At 28.0% G+C, this 20,522-nt stretch overlaps 2 protein-coding genes across 4 annotated transcripts in view; one reads left to right on the top strand and one right to left on the bottom strand.

The window, feature by feature from the left end:
• LOC149055373 (uncharacterized) overlaps positions 1–14,570 on the bottom strand; it is a 51,211-nt gene extending 36,641 nt beyond the window's left edge. Inside the window, exons 1-2 of one of the 2 annotated variants that reach the window (XR_016192141.1) lie at positions 14,444–14,570; positions 2,271–2,524 (exon numbers count right to left, since the gene is read on the bottom strand). Coding sequence is in view for 1 of the 2 variants with exons in the window: in XM_089229656.1 (XP_089085782.1) it covers positions 14,444–14,447 (4 nt within the window). In the remaining variant the exon portion in view is untranslated. Of the gene's footprint in view, positions 1–2,270; positions 2,525–14,443 lie in introns of those variants that run through there. The other variant, XM_089229656.1, reaches the window with a different exon arrangement.
• The window catches only part of LOC107166174 (zwei Ig domain protein zig-8-like), a 417,908-nt gene continuing 410,373 nt past the window's right edge, over positions 12,988–20,522 (top strand). For both annotated transcript variants that reach the window (XM_089229654.1, XM_089229653.1), the window contains exon 1: positions 12,988–14,668. The gene's annotated coding sequence lies outside the window, so the exon portion shown is untranslated. The remainder of the gene's footprint in view (positions 14,669–20,522) is intronic.

The following is a 20,522-nucleotide window of genomic DNA, read 5'->3' as shown; positions in this document are numbered from 1 at the left end:
AATTTCACTGCATTAATGAAAAATGCAATAATTATTGCTTTCTTGGATAGTATATTCACAAAGTCAGTACAAGTTCAAGATCGGAACTTAATAATGTAGATTCCTACCTAGTATAATAATAATATAATATTATTATGTTCCTATTAATATTACCTTTCTAGTAATAAAAAATAGAATGGAATTATATAAATGACTTAAATGAGTTTAATTTAATGTGGGTATGTGTGTGTTTTGATATTTTTTTATCGTATAATTATTATATTTTAAAGTTTAAAATAATAAATGTGAGTAGAAAATAGTGTGCATTTTGTGTAAGCGCGTTTTTTAAAAGGACTCTCTAAATAAAAAAAACTCAATTGGAATAGATTATATTATTAATTAAATTTTAGTAATAACTTGTTGGATGGTTTTCTTTTTATAAATTAACCCTTTATATTTAGTAATTCATTTCTACACGATAAATATAATTAATTTTTGTTAACTAATTATGCACGATATAATAGTATACTAATCTGCAATATTTAATATTTTAATATTACATGGTGTATTATTGTAAAAATTAAATATTTAGTTTTGAAATGGGTTCATAAAATATGAGGAGTGTAGACACTGTTCAGTTTTGTTATTTGGTCACAATTATTAGGAGGTACCTGTAGGTTATCACTACACACTAGATTAGAGCTAGCATTGATTTTAATTACTTTAATTAAATTAATTATTTTAATTAATATGTATCAATATGTGTTTATAATCAGTGATGGTACTAGGTAGGTACCGAAAAGTAAAAATAATTTAAGTTAATAAAAACAAAAATAATTAATGAAAGATACCATATACCTCGGATAGAACTTTAAGATAAATTGCATTATTTACGACACTCACTCAACGACTTTTTCTAATTTTTTTGTTTTATTCGCTCAGGAAAATCTAGGTAAATGCGTTCGACGCCTTGTTATTTTAATTACATTGATGACATTTAAGCATGTGAAAATGCAATGTTGTGAAAATTTAAATTTAAAATGCTCATAAAAATTTAATTTGAATTTCCGGTGGACTTTTTATTTGTGATAAAGATTGAAAAACTTTTAAAGAATCTTGTATTAAATTTTCAAATCTTAGATTTAAAAAGAAATTTTTTTATGAATTTCTAGCTTAAAATAATTTGTGAATTTTTGTGATTTTTACGTATTTTGTGAAAATTCAAACTTGAAAATTTCATGTATCTTGGTCATTTGTTTTAAAGTTACATCAAAAACCAAAATCGATTTTGTCGAAAAATGAGTGTGCGTAAAATTTTCCGTTTTTCCCTTAATTTTTAGTTTGTTTTTCTTTATATCGTATTTAGAAAAGTATTAAGATTTTTTCACTTTTGAGTTTTGACCCCCCAAGTACCAACTAGATTCACTTTCTGATCGAACGAGGTACTGAAGTAAAAGATCGAAGCACTTTTACTGCCCTAAAACGTGATGACAGACACAAAAAAATAAAAACACACATCATGGTAAATTCAATACATTCATCGCTCCGCTCAGAATCTAAAATGTTGCCTGTTTAAAAATCAATTACGAGATGTTTGATTTCTATGAATTAATGAAACATTTTCTTCTGGCCATCAGCTATGTTATTCTAATGTTTTTTTTTTTTTTTGAAATTCAACAAGGACCAATATCTCTCAATAGTGTTTTATTTATTTTTATAAAATATAAACGTAGATATTTCAAATATTAATATTACTTATAAGTACCATTATAATCTTTATAATAATATTATATAAAAAAAGTTTAAAATGCTCACAATGCATTAGGTATGCGATAATCTATAAATAAACTTATCAACAAAAATTATAATATCGAAACCATTAGGTAGTATGGTAGGTATTTTAAAATGAAAATATTGCTTTGCCAATTTGAATTTTATATAATTCTAAATTATAATGACTACGATGGAGTTATATGAGAAAGTAGAAAAATATTAACTAATTTATGATTTTAAAATATATAATATACCACTAAAAATACATTAGCTAATGTATTTTAGAGGTAGCTTTCAATGGCGGAATAAAGCCATTTCCATATTCAAATTTCCGTTGGAAACAGCAGATGTAAGGTACATTTTTTTCTACTTAAATAGTATATGGAATCTGACATTTATTTTATTATATTACACAAGCTTGTGGTACGGAATAAAGATATTTTAGTAAGTACGACGCTGAAATATGTTTTTCTCGTGTTTGAATTCTCGTGGGATATGCTAACAAAGTCGACGAATAATATTAAAGAATTACCTGCTGCATCATACATTGATTTCATAATCATTTCTTCTGTGTTTTCGAGGAGAAAAAATGTATAAAATTATTAACTTTAAAAATGTGTTATTTCTACAGATTCACATATATAGGTTCGCCTTACTTCTTCGTTGTAGTTATAATATCATATAATTCTTATTAATAAAATTAGTGAAGTAGGTAATAATACATTTTCTCTCCTCTCTTCATCAACTGGATGAAAAAAATTTAAATTGATAACTACAAAAAAAAAAACAATAATTGAATTAGGAAAATTCTAATTTTCTAATTGATACTCTGAGTACACAAGGCAGTAAATTCGTAAATTATTAGTTACTACACAAATTTTTTCATCTTAAGCTATTCAACTTATTTTTCTACGAATCTAATAATAGGATTTTTTATGAAAAAAATAATAATTTATTCATAAACGCTGTAATAGAAATTAATATATCAAAACAAGATATTTGAATTGAAAACGGTAATAAATACAATTTTGTGCAGGACCATATTTTATGCATTACTGTAGAACAAAAACTTTAATAAAATATGTAGTTTATGCCTCTTTTTGTATACATTTTTTGCATAGTAAAAATTATGTGACTCAGACAGTTAAACGCGTATTACAACAGATACAAACGAAATTGGTCAAATAATAAATTATGCAACACTAAAAGATATTAAATAAAAAAGTATTTGTATAGTTAAATACTAACAAACTAAATAGGAAACTTGGTTGGTAGTTAAGATTTTGTTTTTTATACGGAAATGTTAGTACTATTCATTTAAATTCGTTTTAATTTTATTCATCGTTTTTTGTATATAGTGGCATGAACGAGCAGTAGGTATCAGAACTAAAAATCGTCCTTGAATTTTGTGTGTCCGTGAAACATTGTATTGTCGTGGGGTGTGTGTATTGAGATAATTTCATATAATATATTGAAAGCCACGGTTATTCGAATATAGTCGACTTCTGTTTCGACTGTTGTTTGTCAAGACTAATCTAGTAGGCAAAAATGATGATGGAGTAAGATTATTGTTTTTTTTTTTTTTTATCGAATTGTGTAGCCACTTGGACTTTTGTTAGATAATATTTGAGTGAATAGAAGCCTACACTATATCTATACCATGGACTATAACACCATTTATTGTTTGAAGTATAGTTTTTGAGTCAATGACCGCATCAAAATAATTTTTATCGCCATAACTTATTTTCACATCTAATGGCAATGGTTTAGAAATTGTTTAAAATTTATTTAAATTTTGTAATTATTTTTTCCTTTACAAGCCTTACCCACTGTTAAAATATGTTTCTGATCCTCGGTTTTTTATTTTTAAACGTGACATAAACTTTACAAATTTTATGATGGTATATAATTTTCCCGTGCATTATTGTAAAAATCGTCATTACTGAAATATGTGTATTAACGCGAATGAAATCACAATGACTTCTTAAAAAATATACGAAATATTACTTTATATATACATTATACATCGCCAACCAATTTCGTTTTTTAATATTCTATTGATTGACTCCGACGTATGTTTTGTTATTAATTTAATTTTTGTACAATATACCAAGTTTAACTCAACGTAAAAAAATTACGTTTCAATGTATTTTTAGTTCTGGAATTGAAAACAAAGCGCTGAAATTATTTTTGTTTCTTTGAGGATTTCTGTCGGTCACTCGGTCCCACGACTTATTGTATTATTGGTTCCTAAATGACTCGATATAGAGTAGGACTAGGGAGGGACAAACCAATATTGTTCATACTTCTGGTAGTGAAAAATATTACCCCCTAGTCTAAAAACAGGAAAAAAAGATGATCGCGAGATTATAATATTATACATACATAAGTTAGAATACTTGATTTATATATGAATAAAAGTGCCACCAAAATAATACAAAAATAGTCTGTAGATAGGTATAGTTTTTTGATTTATTTTTGATTCGTATTTTTGTTTTAGAGTTATTTGTGTACACATTTTTGTAATAATATAAGTGAAATAATAGTAATACTGTATGTTTGGTGTAATTTCAATTTTTGATAACACACGGGAAACGATGGATTTTAGAGGAAAAAAAATATTATGCTTATACAGTTATAGGTATACGTATACATATAAGTACGATTATAGTTTAAATTAATTATATTCTCTCATAATAAATTAGGTATTACATAAGAATTATTGATAAATATTGTGTCGGATGTTGAAATAATTATTATCCTCATAAATTAATATCTATAGTAGGTAAACGTATTTGAACAAAAATGTTTGTTCTTATACCTACTGCCTACTCTAGTTATTGTTGTAACTTTAAATCATAATTTTGTACAATGATAGAGAAAGGAAAGTACTATGTTCTGGGCAAAAAGCTATATTGAGTTGTGTCGTTTGAGCGATATTCCATTTACGGACGTGTTCTTGGGACTCTGCACTGAAATCCGAATTCATTAAATTGTTATGTTTACCTTGACGGTAATGAGTCTACTGTCAAAACAAAACATTAAGGTTGACACATTTGAAGTGATGATCAATAATAAGAATGGGGTTGAATATTAGGAGACTTGACGTGTACCTAACGGGAGAGCGAGTTCAGATTTTGTAGCACTGTAGTCAGATAAACAAAGTACAAATACACATTAATAATGCACATAATCGAAATCTAACTTTAAGCTTAAATGGAAAATAGATTGAGTTTTGAGGGTATGTGAAAATTACTTTTGTACGTAATATATAGCGCGATTACTGAAAAATCATATTTGTACACCAACACGAGATCTAATAAAGTTCAGTATATATATTTATAAAGCAGCGTTATATGTGATATTTTTTTGTACTGGGTTTAGGTTTTTTTTATATTCAAACTGATATGAAAATAAAAAAGCAGACAATTTTTTCAGAAGTTTCACTATCAGAAATTAACATAAAATATTGCGTACCTATACGAACAATATTCTTATAATTTTAGTGCATTTGACACATTTTTTTCGATTTCACTCAAACAAAATGTTTTATATAGAAATATACGTATATGATATGACTATTGTTTCAATGTTTCAACAAAATGCATTTGAATTATTCCGGTTCTTTTTTGTCAACTTACTGGTGTCTTATTGAAAATATGATACAATTTTCGAATACTGGGTGTATTAGTTACATCTGTATGATGGGGCTAAGCAATGTGTTGGGGATAAGCAATGTGAAAACAGTACGGCCCTCATGTAGTGATTTCACCCAATAAAAAAGGTTTACATCTGATTGTCGGAAGTTTTTTGTTTTGTTTTGTAAAGAGATTATTATATTACTACATAAGAGTCGTAAAAATTTGTATACCTACTAACAAAATTTCAAATACGAAGTAATGATATTTTTTTTGTTCAGTAATTGTGCTGATTATGTGAAAATGTAGATATTATACAGCCCTGCTAAGATTTCAATGTCTGCTGGTAGTAATAAATGTTGATTTGTTCTCTACATATATGGGTTTTCTTGTTAAGAGGACGCTACACCCGCATATGTTGTCTCCGTCTTACAAGTGCGTAACATACCAAATTTTATGCTCAGCAGATCACGTTTAGCTCCGTTAGTTTACAATTTAGAGTAAATTGACCTCTTACAAAAATTAAAGGTAACATTATTATCGAGGGTATGACGTAGGCTTTTTATGATATTTTAATTTTAAAGTGAGTTATGAGTATTTTGAGATATAAAAACAATTTACAATTTTAAAATACACATAACTCACTTTAAAATTAAAATATAATAAAAAGCCTACGTCATGCCCTCGATAATAATGTTACCTTTAATTTTTGTAAGAGGTAAATTTACTCTAAATTTTAAACTAACGGAGCTAAACGCTAAACGTGATCTGCTGAGCATAAAATTTGTTATGTTACGCACTTGTAAGACGGAGACAACGTATGAGGGTGTAGCGTCCTCTTAATTAAATAATATTAGCCAAATTTATTATTAGTTTAAATTAAATCATTTATTTTTTTTTCTCTTCTCTTTTTTTCATTAGATAAAATGGCGGATTACGCATTTTTTCGCCATGGGCAGTATTTTTTTGGCTCCGCCCCCCTCCCCCCACTACTCAACTAGACAACATAAAATATTTTAACTTTAACTCGACAGCTGCTCGCCAAACTTTTGACTGCAGTTATGACCTATATGGATACTTTTTCTTAAAAATGTTTTCAAAAAATTATCGTCAGTAACTTAAAATAAACAATAGAAACATTATATTACATTTATAAATGAATATATACACAATTATTTTATTATAATCTAATGCTAGTTATACTAGATGCATTTTTTTCTAGCTTTTGTTGAAGCAAACTTGTCAATTACTTCATCAAACTCGATAGTTTTAACAAGATCTGCTTCAATATGTAATATTGTAATACGTAATCGTTTAGCAACTCTTCATTTAATTTAGATCTCAAGTAGTTTTTAATGCGTTTTAATGCAGAGAATGACCTTTCAGCAGAACAGTTACTTGCTGGAATACTTAAGAACATTCTGGTTGCAATTTCTATATATGGAAAAACCTCTTGAACTTTATTTTCAATAATAAATTGTTGCATTTCAAGTATAGTCATTGGTTCAGTTTTTGATTTTGATATTAAATAGCCTTTAAAATGGATACATTCATTTGCAAATGTTTCTATTCATTTCATCTAAGGGAAAGTTATAATTTTTCACTTAAACAGGATGGTGCATTAATAAAACTTCTATACTTTTATTGTTCAAACGATCAGGTCATGTACCAGGATCATCAAATATCAAAATATTCAAAATATTTAATAACCATTATCTTCTTTCTTACTTATATTTTTTCTGATACCAATGAAGTGATTTCATTCATGGACTCATCAACATCTTCTTTCACACTTATAATTATGTGTGGTAACAATGAGGTATTACCTGTTGAAATATACTATTAAATATATGGCAATATTCATATTATATAACTAATATAAAATACAGGTATAACTAAAGGTTATACTATGAAATTGAACTAGGTTTATTAATTTGTACTAATATAGTAAAAATATGAAAAAAATATAAAACCTAATACATTTTTCTTTTTGGTATAGTTACCTGTTAAAGTGAAAAACTGTATACCTTAGAATACCTCTAAAAAAAAAAGCAAAAAAAGATTTCTTAATTCTAACTTGTGTTTTTTAAGTACAAACTGCAAAAAGTAAAATTATTATACACAAATTAACATAATATCAAAAATAAATTAAATTAAAATGTATACATCTAAATTTGTTATAACTCACTAGTATATAATTATTTTACAACTTGTATATTATGTGTGCTAAAAAACCCAAAAATATGCCTTAGTTACAATTCGCGCTTAAAACTCTAGAATTAAAGATTTTTATTCACCAACAAAATCTTACCTAGATCGGTCAGATTAACTCCAGTTTCTGGGCTAGTATTTGAGAAAAAATCATTAATTTTTCTAGTTTTGGAAAGCACATCCTCCAACTTCTGTGCTTTTTCTTGAGATATTTTTTGATAACCAGCACCACTTAATCGTTTGCGGTTCATAGTAAATTAAGTTATAATGCAGAAACACATAAAAATACACAATATACATATCCGTAGGTAATGTAGATATAAAATAATAATAAACTTAGTTTGATCTATACTACGGTACCGGATAATTCCGATACATGGGTTCTGTATAATATAATATTATTGAAAATATGTACTTGACCATAATATATTTCTCTTTCACCGTAATAATTTTATGCAATATTCAATTGAAATTCTGTTAGAAATTACTTGCGCTATACACATGGAATTTTCAAATTATATTGCTTTCAATCTATTACTATATTATAGTACCTATATATAGATTTTTTTCTTTTTATACATAAATCTCAGACGAAATAGGTAGGTAGGTACTCCATCGTAAAATAATATATTTAATGCCAGAAGACGAAAGAGATAGAAGGAATGAAAAAAATAAGGAAAAAACATCACAAAAATACAACGACGCCGTGTCTCGTTTTTCAAACGTTCCCTTTTATGTATCATACATAGGCACGTGTACTGGGGAACAAAATTTTAACGATGTTCTTTTGCCTAACAATGACAATAGGAGACATTTTAACAAACCCCACATTTTTTTACGCCCGTTTACAATCAATTAAAATCGAGAAAAAAAGTCGAACGTGTAAAGTTTTAAAAGCAATTTTACCATGGAGACCTATATATATATATGTGTGTGTGTGTATATCATATATTTAAGACTAGACGAATGTATTAAAAAACCGTCCGTTTTGAATTTGCTGAGATTGCCTCGTTTCGATGAGTGTTTAAGTTTAAACTACTGAGTGGCGGACATACGCAGACAAGCAAATTACAAATTTACGAAGCTATTGAATTAACCTAAAGCTTGTGTCACGTGGCATCACTGATAGATGTAATTTTAGTTTAAATTATGTCTAATTTATGCATTTGTGATTAAGTCCGGCAGTATATTCATTAGTATTCATTATAATGATTATAATAATTAAGAAAAAGGTACGGCCCTTTTAGTTATTTTTTTAGGGAGGAAGAGGTTAAGTTTTGGGAATTTTTTAGGTCCAACACTTAACTTATTAGTTAACCGATATCCATCCTTAGATAAGATATTTATTTTTAACTTAGATATGTTTTTGGTTAGTACCCAACGGGTACTTATATTTTACTGTAGTATACTTAGGTTGCATCAAGACACCGATTATATTATTATTAAAATAATAATATTATGACCGATTTCGCGACATAAAGTTTTCTTTGCTTTACTAATAACTAGAGCTGTGAATTTAATGCACTAAAAAACCTTAAAAAATGCATTAAAAATGCCAAAAAAATGCAATAAAATATGCGCTTGAAATGCAAAATAAATAAATATAAAATGCCAAAAATTATAGTATAAAATTCATTTAAAATGGTTTTTAATTTAATTTTTATACTTATATTAATATTGGGTACAGGATATTAAATATTAGTACAAAAAAGAGTTTATTTAATAAAAAAGTTGATTGACTCTGAATAAAATTAATGCTATTCCCCTGAAACATTAAAAAAAATTTTTTTTGTATTTTTTTTGTTAAAATAATAAAACAAACTTAAAGATATTTGTTTCCGGGTACTTTACATAATATTATACAGCCTGTGTAAAATAAAAAAAAATGTTTCAAACAAGTCAATTGACGGAATTTGGTTAAAAATACTAGAAAATGAACTAAAAAAGCAAAATATGACCTAAAAATGCGAAAAAATGACCTAAGAAATTAAAAACGTAAAAATGTGCAAAATAAAAGTTTCATAGATGGATTCGTAATTACAGAATTCAAATTATGTACTTACAAAGCTATGTTTTACAATCTCCAAAAAAAAAAAAAATGCACTTTCCTATAAATTCACAGCCCTGCTAATAACCATGGGCGTTTTTATAGGGTAATCGGCTGAGTGGGCTATAGCCTCATCCCACCGGCATTTTAAGAAAATCTGAAAACTATTATTTCCATGATCTATGAAAGTCACAGCACTAGTCTTAAATTGCATTTTAATGATTTTAAATTCGTATCTTTATTTTGAACTCATGGATAGAACTTTAGGACCGAAGAACGAATACTGGGAATCATAGATGTTAATTATAAATTCGTTGATAACGATCACTAAGAGGCGGATGAGCACAGTCACATGTTTTTCTGAAATGTATTTAATCAATTCGGAGAATCACCTCGTTGGTTTAATACTAATAAATATTCAAAGTATTATTTTTATAACATATGATATGATTTTATACAATTTTAACAATAGTTGTGGACCCTCTCAATAAAATTCTGGTTACGTGCCTGCTAGTAACCACCTTGTTATACACCTAATAACTTGAATTACATACCTAGGTTGTTCTAGAAATTGATGCATAGTATAATTAAGTTACCAAAGAAACCCAGCCATCAACGGCATCAACACAAACAAGCATCCCTGACCGGGCAGACGGATCACCTAACAAATAAACTTAGCGTTGTTAATTACGGTAAAACACGATTGCGTACGGTCTGTATCGACATACGCAATCGTGAACATTAAATGATCACGATTGCGTACGATTTTTATCTGCAACTTTGAAGCACTGTTGCCATTTTCTTATACTTATTAAGAAACATATAGAGCGCGTGGCCCTAAAAATAAATTCTAATATGATTGACTTTGGAATTGTCCAAGATCGACCGGTCGATTGCGATCGACTGTTAAGCGCTCAATATTGTTCTATATTATAGAACATATAATTTAAAATTAATTGAGATTCGATAGGTGATATTTAATAGGCGATAACGAAATCGGTTATTTTACTAGGATATTTTAGGATACTCGCACTCGATAAAATATTATGAATACTACAGTATAGGTACCTATCATTTTTTACTATATTATTTAAACATTTTATTATTTTTAATTATTTTATTTTGTATGCTATATTATAACATATTTGTCGAAAATTGAGATTTTTAAGTGGTACCAAGTATAACATTTTTTACTATATTATTTAAACATTTTATTATTTTTAATTATTTTATTTTGTATACTATATTATAACATATTTGTCGAAAATTGAGATTTTTAAGTGGTACCATAGCTTAAGTCATAAAATTTAAATTTTACTGATCAAAAATAAAAACATAAATTTGGCAACGTTGCACAGTAAATCGTACGCAATCGTTTGACTTTTGGGGTAAATATTAAAGTTAATGGTTTAACGTACGCAATCGTGTTAACGTACGCAATCGTGTTCTCAAAAAGATACATCGTACGCAATCGTGTGGTACCCGTTAATTAAAGTAACACAAGTATAGTAGAGCTCTTTTACTACCGGCTCCGCGTGGTAGACTACCAAAGACCAAACAGTTCGATGTAAAAAAAAGTCCGAGTAAATAACCGCCGAAGTCTTGCTCCGCGCGGCATTAAAATAATGTTACACGCATACGCGTATAAAGGTAAAATTGCCAACTTTGGAAGACTATAATTTTCAAAATAATAGTTTGCGCAAATTTTTTTTTGCACCACCGTTCATTACTCGTTTAAATACATTGAATTCGATAAAAAAAAAATAAAAATACATGCTTGGTAGCTAAAGTGATTTATGCCGATTCTTCATAATTGTATCTCTGGACAGCTGAGAAAATGTACCTATTACTTTTTTCAAATAACAACGTCAAATATTAAAAAAATGTATAACGCAGTATATCTTGTTACATTATTCTACTCTTTAAGTTGGTACATTATTGTAGTCAAATAGATAAATACTAGTGAAATTAATATTAATAATTACTAAAATAATTATTTAAGTATTTACGTAAGTATTCAAATCAACAGAGATTTTTTAAATAATACTATACAAAATATACTTGCGTACATGGTTCAAACTTTTAAATATTTTGATTTCCTATGGTATCAACGACGGTAAAAATGCTTGCACATTATTGAGACACTACTTTTAATCGTGAGGTACAGATTATAAGAAAATAACAATAATAATAGTATGATGTTTTTAAATAATAACATTATTTATAAATACGTCATAGGTAAAATTAAATTAAAACCTGCCACGGATTGACGGATCAATTAATATCTTAATATTATTCTCGGTATTACTACTTTAACAGTTAAGCCAACTTGTTGGACACTGATCGCCACAAGCTCGCGATAATAATATCACAACAAAACCACTTCGTTGAACTCGGTGTAAAAACCGGCTAGGTAAGTAAAAAAAAAAGACCAGATCTCTAAGCACTATAAAGATGTGACATAAATAAATGCTAAGTATTTTGAATTAAAGTACTCTTATTTTGTTTCAATAATCTATTTACTTGGCGAGAAATTATTTTAAGTAGAAATGTTCATTATTATATTTTAAATTATAACGAACTTTTAATGCCTTTTGTTTATTTTTGTTCGCGTTATTTTGTGTCCCGTGTCATATAAGGTACCTGTTATCGAAATCGGGAAAACTGTACCAGCCCGCATATTACCATTCTGCACACGAAATAAAACCCATATGAAAATACAGCTTTCTCATTGGTTCTACATTTGGCGGGATAAAATATTTAAAATATTTATTATTATTATAATTTTTTTTTTTATTCTAATTTAATCTAATTTATTACTATGTATGTATATTGATCTAATTAGTATGTATGCTATTTTTTTTTTGTCGAATAAATTATTATTGTTATCATTAGATACAATATACATACATAGTAATAAATTAGATTAAATTAGAATAAAAAAAATAATGATAATAATAATAAATATTTTAAATATTTTATCCCGCCAAATGTAGAACCAATGAGAAAGCTGTATTTTCATATGGGTTTTATTTCGTGTGCAGAATGGTAATATGCACGTTGGCAACATTACGTGCTGTGCGGTTTTCCCCGCGAAATCACACATCCGTGGTGGTATATTGGCCGTTGACAAAAAAAAAAAGAAAAAAAAAGGAAAAATAGTAAATTTCAATTCTCGTCATTTGTCAGTCCGATGGCCTTGTTCGTTCGTTCGTTCGTTATTTTATTTTTACACAACGTTTTGTGTAATTGTCGGTGGCGTAATGGCGTAGTTATTGCCAAAAATTGTCGTTGTCGCACACGACATGTTCGTACTAAGTACTAAACATACGATTTACGTTTTAGTCGACCGTCGACGTCCTTATAATAGCCATCGTGTGTGCGCGCCGGCGCCATCGCCGACACCGATCTGTTCGACAAACGAAAATTCGCGCCCGTGACAAAGACAAAGAGAAAATTGTAAATTGCGCCCAATGCATTACAAGTATAATATTATGTATATTTCTATAATTTATTAATTCTCACTCGTTGAATTTTGAGGTATCCATTTCTGTCTAGTAAATTGAACCCTGTTTTTTTTTTTTAAATTATTATGTTTTTATGTTTAACATTAATTAGCGTTACCTCTTGAAGGTACGCGACGTACGACGCGGCCATTACTATATCCTCGAAAACATATTTTTTGGTTTGGTTAACATAAAAAATTATATAAAAAGCTAATACTTTTACTTTTTAGATTTATTAGTTTATATAACGGTTTTTTTTTTTTTATGGCAAATTATGAAGGATAAATAATAAAAGGTATATTACTTGAGTTATTTTCGTAAATCACTATTTGTAGTTATGCGACATTATTTTCAAACCATTTATTATATTTTTGACACAGGTAATCAACGTTTTTTCCATAAATTAGGAAACATTTTTTTTTTTAAGTTTGTGTTTTAGAATTGATGTTCATAAGTCATAACTAGGGTTCGGGACTTGTTGCATTTGCATATTGCTTAATAATGACTGCAGAATAGTCTAAGTAAGATTTAAATTTGTTTTAAATCATAACGGATTGAAATACAAAAATTTTAATTGCATATTTTCGCATATTTTGCCATTTTCTGAGCAAAATGCATATTTGCCAAATTTTGGCAGTTTAAATGTTATTTATAGCATATTTACGCAGTTTTTGTTTCATGTTAAGTACATTTATTTTAAAGAACTATAATTTTTTTTTACCCTCATGTGTTGTTCAATATAGACAAATCAGTAATCACTGATTAGTAGGTAATCAATCACTAATCAGTTTCTCCGTATAGCTCGGTTTATTAATAAAGATGAGATAATAACATTATTAACTGGATTTGGCCACTAGGGAAATACCTAATTATTTCTGCGTATACTATCGTTTATCGTAAATCGTCTAAGGTAATACTATATAAAAGGAAAATAAGAATTCAGTTTGGTTTCGTGCGTCGTGGCTTTTAAAATCGTGTAGCGAATAAATCAAATTTTTTAATTTTATTTAAAAAAAATATTTAGTTGCATATTTTTGCGCATATTTCGGTTATTTTAAGTGCATATGTGCATGCATATTTCCTACAATTTGTGTGCAATAAGTCCCGAACCCTAGTCATAACATTTCACTTATAAAATAAATGTACCACAGTGTTCAATGAATTCAAAGTAACTAAGATATTAAATAATATATACGTAAATTTTACTCAATACAACATTTTAGAAGTCGAAAAATTACGCTGATGCAATACACTATGGGTAGTTACTGTTTTTAGTTTTTACAACTTACTCATTGTGGGCGCAATTTACAAATATCCGTCCGTTCGTTATTGTGTAGTATTTATATACGTGTGCATACTGACATATTTTTTGAACTATCGACGACACTTTTTCCGTCGTATGTGCACCACTTGTCGCCGCCAACTATCGCGGACCTCGACCCGACGCCTCTTATCGCCTCTGCGCCGACTTATCAATTTCGATAAGGTTAGAAGTTCTTGAAATCATGCGAAAGGTCAGATATTTTTATTAATCTGTTATAATATTAAATTAGTGTTATTATCATTAAGTGTAGGTTAGCGTATTACAATGTTTATAGTATATAGCTCACAGTATAGTTTATGAACTTAAAATCATTCCTATACGCCTCTTCAACCCGTAAGCAATTATAAAGTCACATTTTTCTGTACGAATAAATCTAAATAATAAACTCCCCATAAATAATATATATATTGTTATCCTCTCCTTTTTGCCATCCCATAGGTAATCCTATATCACACCTCAACGCTGGTGATGACTCATCCCTCCATCCATTCTTAACTATCGAAATTGTATGTGAACCGGGATGTGAACAATAATCATGATTATTGATTATAGTATAATTAAATCGATTAAAGCATTTGTGTGTTAAAATACTTAAAATACAGTTTATAATTTAGGACTGATCATTTTTATAATTACAAATTATTAGTCTTCTATTCAAATACCATTTAGTAGAAAGCGAGGTAGACGGTATTTAATGTTTTCGTGTGATAAAAATTAACTATAATCATAAACTTGATATAAATTCAAAAAGTTATAAAAAATAATTTTAAGTACTTAGTACTTTTTTAGTGCCTATTATTATTTTATTACGTAATAAATATGAAACATAAATTGTAAAATATTATTCTACAAATAATATATTTAGTAAATAAAGCGTTAAAGTGCCCTAACGATGGTTTCTTTGCGTCACTTTGGTAATATTTGAAGAAATCAAAAAGCAATAATTTTTTATTTTTGTAAAAGGGTTTTTTTGTCAGTTAAGGTATTTTCATAATTAAAAATGCATGTTATTACGGTTATTTTCGGTTCTAGCTATAATTTATATGAAATATTATGTTTGCTAACCGGTTGTTTTCGGTCCGTTCCTGATTTTTTTTTAACCACGTTTTATACTATTACAACAATATGATACTACGGGTGACCTAATCGAATGCGATATTTAAGATGATATTAATTAATAAGTATTATTTGATCCGTTGAGTCGAATAATAGTTCCTACAATATATCTGTGAATGATGTAATATCGATGAAAATCATCAATGGGTTAAAATCATAAAATCATATTATAAACAAATTATCTTATACAATCGTCTGTTAGACTAATAGAGCAAACCATCGAACTTGAGCAGTTGTCCCGTCAGTTGTTCCATTAAGTCGGATTTAATTTGTATAATATTATGTCATAATATCTTCAAGATGTAATGAATATTGCGATTGAACATTAAGCGATTCTCCTGCAGTCTTCGGGTTAATCATATCTATTATTTTACAAATATTAGTTATGACAACAAAATCACAGTCAATCTCAAATTCAGTATGAATATCTTCATAATTTAATAGTGAATAAAATTCAACCTAATTAAGTAATTAACCAATAAAAGTCAAATATGACGGTCACACCCGTCTTACACATGTGCGAGATGCCCATCGAAAGAGATGTTCGAAATAAAACACCAATTGGAGATGAAATACATTTTTTATTATATAATTTTGATATAACAACAGGTACCTAATTTAACTAATGTTAAGCATTTTTGCTGGTGGTTGATAAAATACAATAAGCAAACAATGCATGTACATGCAAATGTATAATAAAGTGGGACCTAAGATTTTAGTAATTGAGATTAATAATGTAAAAATTGGAAAAATAAGTTCTATTTCGTACTTATCTAAAGTTAATTTCTAAAATAATGTCATAATAATTTCAATCACAATTCGTAGATGATAGTTTAATTTAAATAATTATTATAGTATCCATTTGCATATTATGTATTTTGTTAGTTAGTTTTTTTAAAAGATATATGTCGTTTATTATCATTAAAAAAAATCAAATAACTGGTTTAGAAACCAAACTTTTGTATTGTTTTATATTATTTCGCTTTACACCTAGAACCTTTAGATACATTATAATATATAAATGTGTTATTAAAGTTGTATGATATAATATTATACATTGATAAATTCACTAATTAACTCCAAAATTTATCTACTATAAAACAAAAAAATTCAGAACTTAAGTTTAACTAACAGTAGATTTTATTTGAGTCATAGAAACTTGAGTTGGTGTTATTACCTGTATTGGGACGAATAATTAATATTAACAAAAATTCGTTATAACAATAATTATCGTATTTTTTTTTTCTTCAAGAGTTCTATCTCAGCTAAAATATGTAGAAAAAATCTGTGCAAGAGTGCAAACTGTATAATTAATTTCGTTAAAAATACCGTCATGCCAATGGCATTAATTTATAATTATCTGGACTGCAAGCAAAAGACGACAAAATTAGTTTTTATTATTATTATTTTTTTTTGTTGACTTGGGATTTAAAATTGTATAACTGAGCGAAAACAATACAATAATATTATATTAAATTTCAATCACTGAATTAATACATTTACAAAATATTTGTATTATCAAGTGTATAGTATGCAAATGGCTCTCTTGCAATATTAGATGTAATCGACAAAGGAACTCCATCGAAGCCCTGTGATTGCTATCTTTGCTTATTACAGTATTATTGACGAAAGTACGAGTACAACGGGAAATGGTGATGCAAATAATTGACGTTGCAGAATGATTCAGGTCATATTTAAAACCACAATAATAATATAGATCACATAGTTAATTGGTATTGTAACGATGTGGTGCCAAGCTCGATGTAGTTGGCTGGAAACATAAACGAATTTTTCATTAATTATTATAAATTATTATTACTATATAAATATAATATCGTTTTGAGTAAATTTAAACAATTATAATATTATTGGTAAGAACTATTTTTTTCTCCATACTTAACTAGTCGTCGTTATTGTTCAAGTCCACACATCCACACGACCAATTGAAATTAGAATAAATTAATAAAAAAATGATTGCACATAGATTATAGATATATTACAAAAGTCTGTCAAACGCTAATTATAGTTGAGGGTTCAAAACACTATATCTGGTGTGTGTACACTTTTTACTGCAGGTGTCCCGCGAAGATATACGCAGCCTTAGAGTGGGACTCACCGCTCGGACAAAAATCAGTTTTTATCTACAAACTAAAAAAAAATATTAAAAATCATGAGATTAATTAAGATAAAATATTGAAAGGTCAACATTTAAAAAAAAATAAACTAAATAAGTAGGTACCTCGGTATCTTTATTTTTTTCAATAGTTATTAAATAAAAAAATAATTTTCTAACTTTTTTACCAAAAAATTTAAGTAAATTAAAAAATAATATATATGTAGCCCATGTCTATTTGAGTCTAATAAAAAAAATAAAAAACATATTTATGATATATTTATTATCTTTGGAGAAATCGCAATTGATAAATCCTCGCGGTACACCTATAGTAAGTTATCGTTAAGTTATCGTTGCATAAAATGCATGTAAACGATGTCGAACAATACATGGCAAGTCCGTTATTTCTATTGGATTCCTGAAAAAACCGATGTCAAACATTTGATATCGCTTTATTATAATAATTATACGTTAATTGTACATGCATAATAATAATATGATACGCTCGCCATATGCGCGCCACTCGAAAGAAAACAATATTACCCAATCACTAATCGTGCTATATAATATTATATAGTGAAGACGCTAATTATAATTTTTTAAATCAGAGGGTATTGGATGAAACCACTACAGAGACCTGAGTCATCGTTATCGTAATATCATAATACAAAGTTTATATTTTATGCAAACGAAAAACGCGCGTGTTTAATGCGTGACCTTTGAAGACATTGAATTTGACTTTGAATTACAAAGTGTAATTGCTGGGGTAATTGCAAAGGCGTGAAATGACAGTTTTTTGTAAGTGTCCACGCGCACAACGCTACCGTTTATAAAGGGTCCTGGATGTCCAGTGGCCGGTGCATTGTGCGGTCTGTAGAATTGATTTTGGGCTTCGGACATGAAAGGTCATGATTAGATTACTGATTGTACGTATAAAATAATATAAAAACAAATAATCCACTGCCTCCGAAACATTTTTCTTAGACGTAACTGACTTCAGGTGATAAGTTTATAGGTGTATCGTAAGTTATATGAGGGTGTGTGTCGTGTGGTGTGTGTGGGAGGCAGGCGTGAATGATTGTGGTAATTATTGTTATTTTTTGTTTATTTTTATTTATTGGAATTTTTGTTTTTAGTCCTCGTCATTTATTTTCGTGTCGAACATGCATGAAAGATCTTCATAATAGTCAATAAGTATATGCTTTTATTATCTATGAATCAATTAATCTTTAATGATTTTTAATTGTTTATTGATGAGGCTTTTAATTAACTTGATTTTTTCTCATAAATGTCTCATTCGGGAAATATTTTTACACCTCATAGTGATCTAATATCGAACATTTTATTTATGAAAAGATTAAGAATTCTTACAGGGCACATTAGACTTTGATTAATGAATTTCTATTTGTAAATTGCATAGTACAAAATATTTTAAATTACACGACAAATTTTCCCAAGTTTTCTTTTGTTTTTCAAAAAATCATTTTCGTGTTAAGCGACGTATTTAAAAAGTGAAATTCCATGTTTAAAATTATTTTCACCTTATGAAATAAAAAAAATTTGAAATCAGACAATTTTAAAAAAAGTGCTAATTTTTCCTGTAGAGCGTGTTTTGAGTAAAAAATATCCATAAACAACTAACTATAGAATATTATAATTATGTAAAAAAAATAATAAACAAGAATAAATTGACCTATTGCCACTGAGTCGGCAGGTAGCGAAAATAATATTATTAACCGCGGATTAATTTCAGTTTTAAATTTTTCAATTACACATTTATACGTGTTACAATTTATTATCACGAACATTAATTATTCTTCGTTGGATTCAAACTAAACGGCACAATGCAAGGTTTTATTGTCTTTGGTTAAAACAATTGTATATTTTTAATTGAACATTTCAAACAACAAATATATTATTATCGTTCCTACTTTATAGGCATTTTTTTTTTTTTTCCTTATGGTATCGAGAAAACTTTATAGGCATTATGCTCGGTAAGCGTTTAATTTATTGATGATTTAAATTATTAAAAAATAACTTATTTCAGTTATTTCCATACGAGCTTTAAAAGTTAAAATACATCTTGGAAATTTTTGCACTAAATGCATATATTATCAGTGAACCGTGAAGATACATTTGTTCCAACATTAAAAAAGTGCTTTTTGTATTTAAAATTTAAATCAATGAAAAGATTTTAACGTTGGTAGATACAAAAATTGTATGACTTAACAATGTCAAGACGAATCGAAAAAGTTATCGTAACATATTACATTGGTTTGGAAAGATTTAACTGTGTATGTACATAATGTGAATATTTATAAATTCCAAAAAAATAATTTAGTTATTTTCTAAAATGTCTCACAAATTTTCAAATGTAAGTTTATAAAATTCTAGGTATATGCATATAACCGTTGAAGGGTTTTTTTTCTGGTTGCTCAAGTTAATTGTTTTATCTTATTGGAATAAAATATGTCTAGTATATAATGTGTATTATTATTACCTAATAATACACATCAGTTCGGTGCCGACCGTCGTAGAGTAAACACGCATGTTACTCCTTATCGTTACCCGATAGCGTCATGCGTTTTATATTCAATTACCTGCTTGTTGCGTAACTATATACGCGGCCATTCGATATGTATCAAAATAACACGCACAATAAACGCAATCTATCGTCATCTCTGTCCTCTCCAACAACTGACGAAAAGAAAAGCAAAATTTTTGTCACCCCAAATAGGTTTGCCGCCCTCGAGGATGGCACAACTTCCGAACCAGAGGTATTCAGTCCACCCCCAGTTACAGATGAGCTACTAGT

The sequence above is a fragment of the Diuraphis noxia genome, unplaced genomic scaffold (genome assembly GCF_037042655.1).
Source record: "Diuraphis noxia isolate RWA-SAM2 unplaced genomic scaffold, SU_Dnox_SAM2 contig0005, whole genome shotgun sequence".
NCBI classification, from domain to species: Eukaryota; Metazoa; Arthropoda; class Insecta; order Hemiptera; family Aphididae; genus Diuraphis; species Diuraphis noxia.
Note: the sequence above shows the minus strand (reverse complement) of the source record. Positions and strands in the feature narration are given on the sequence as shown.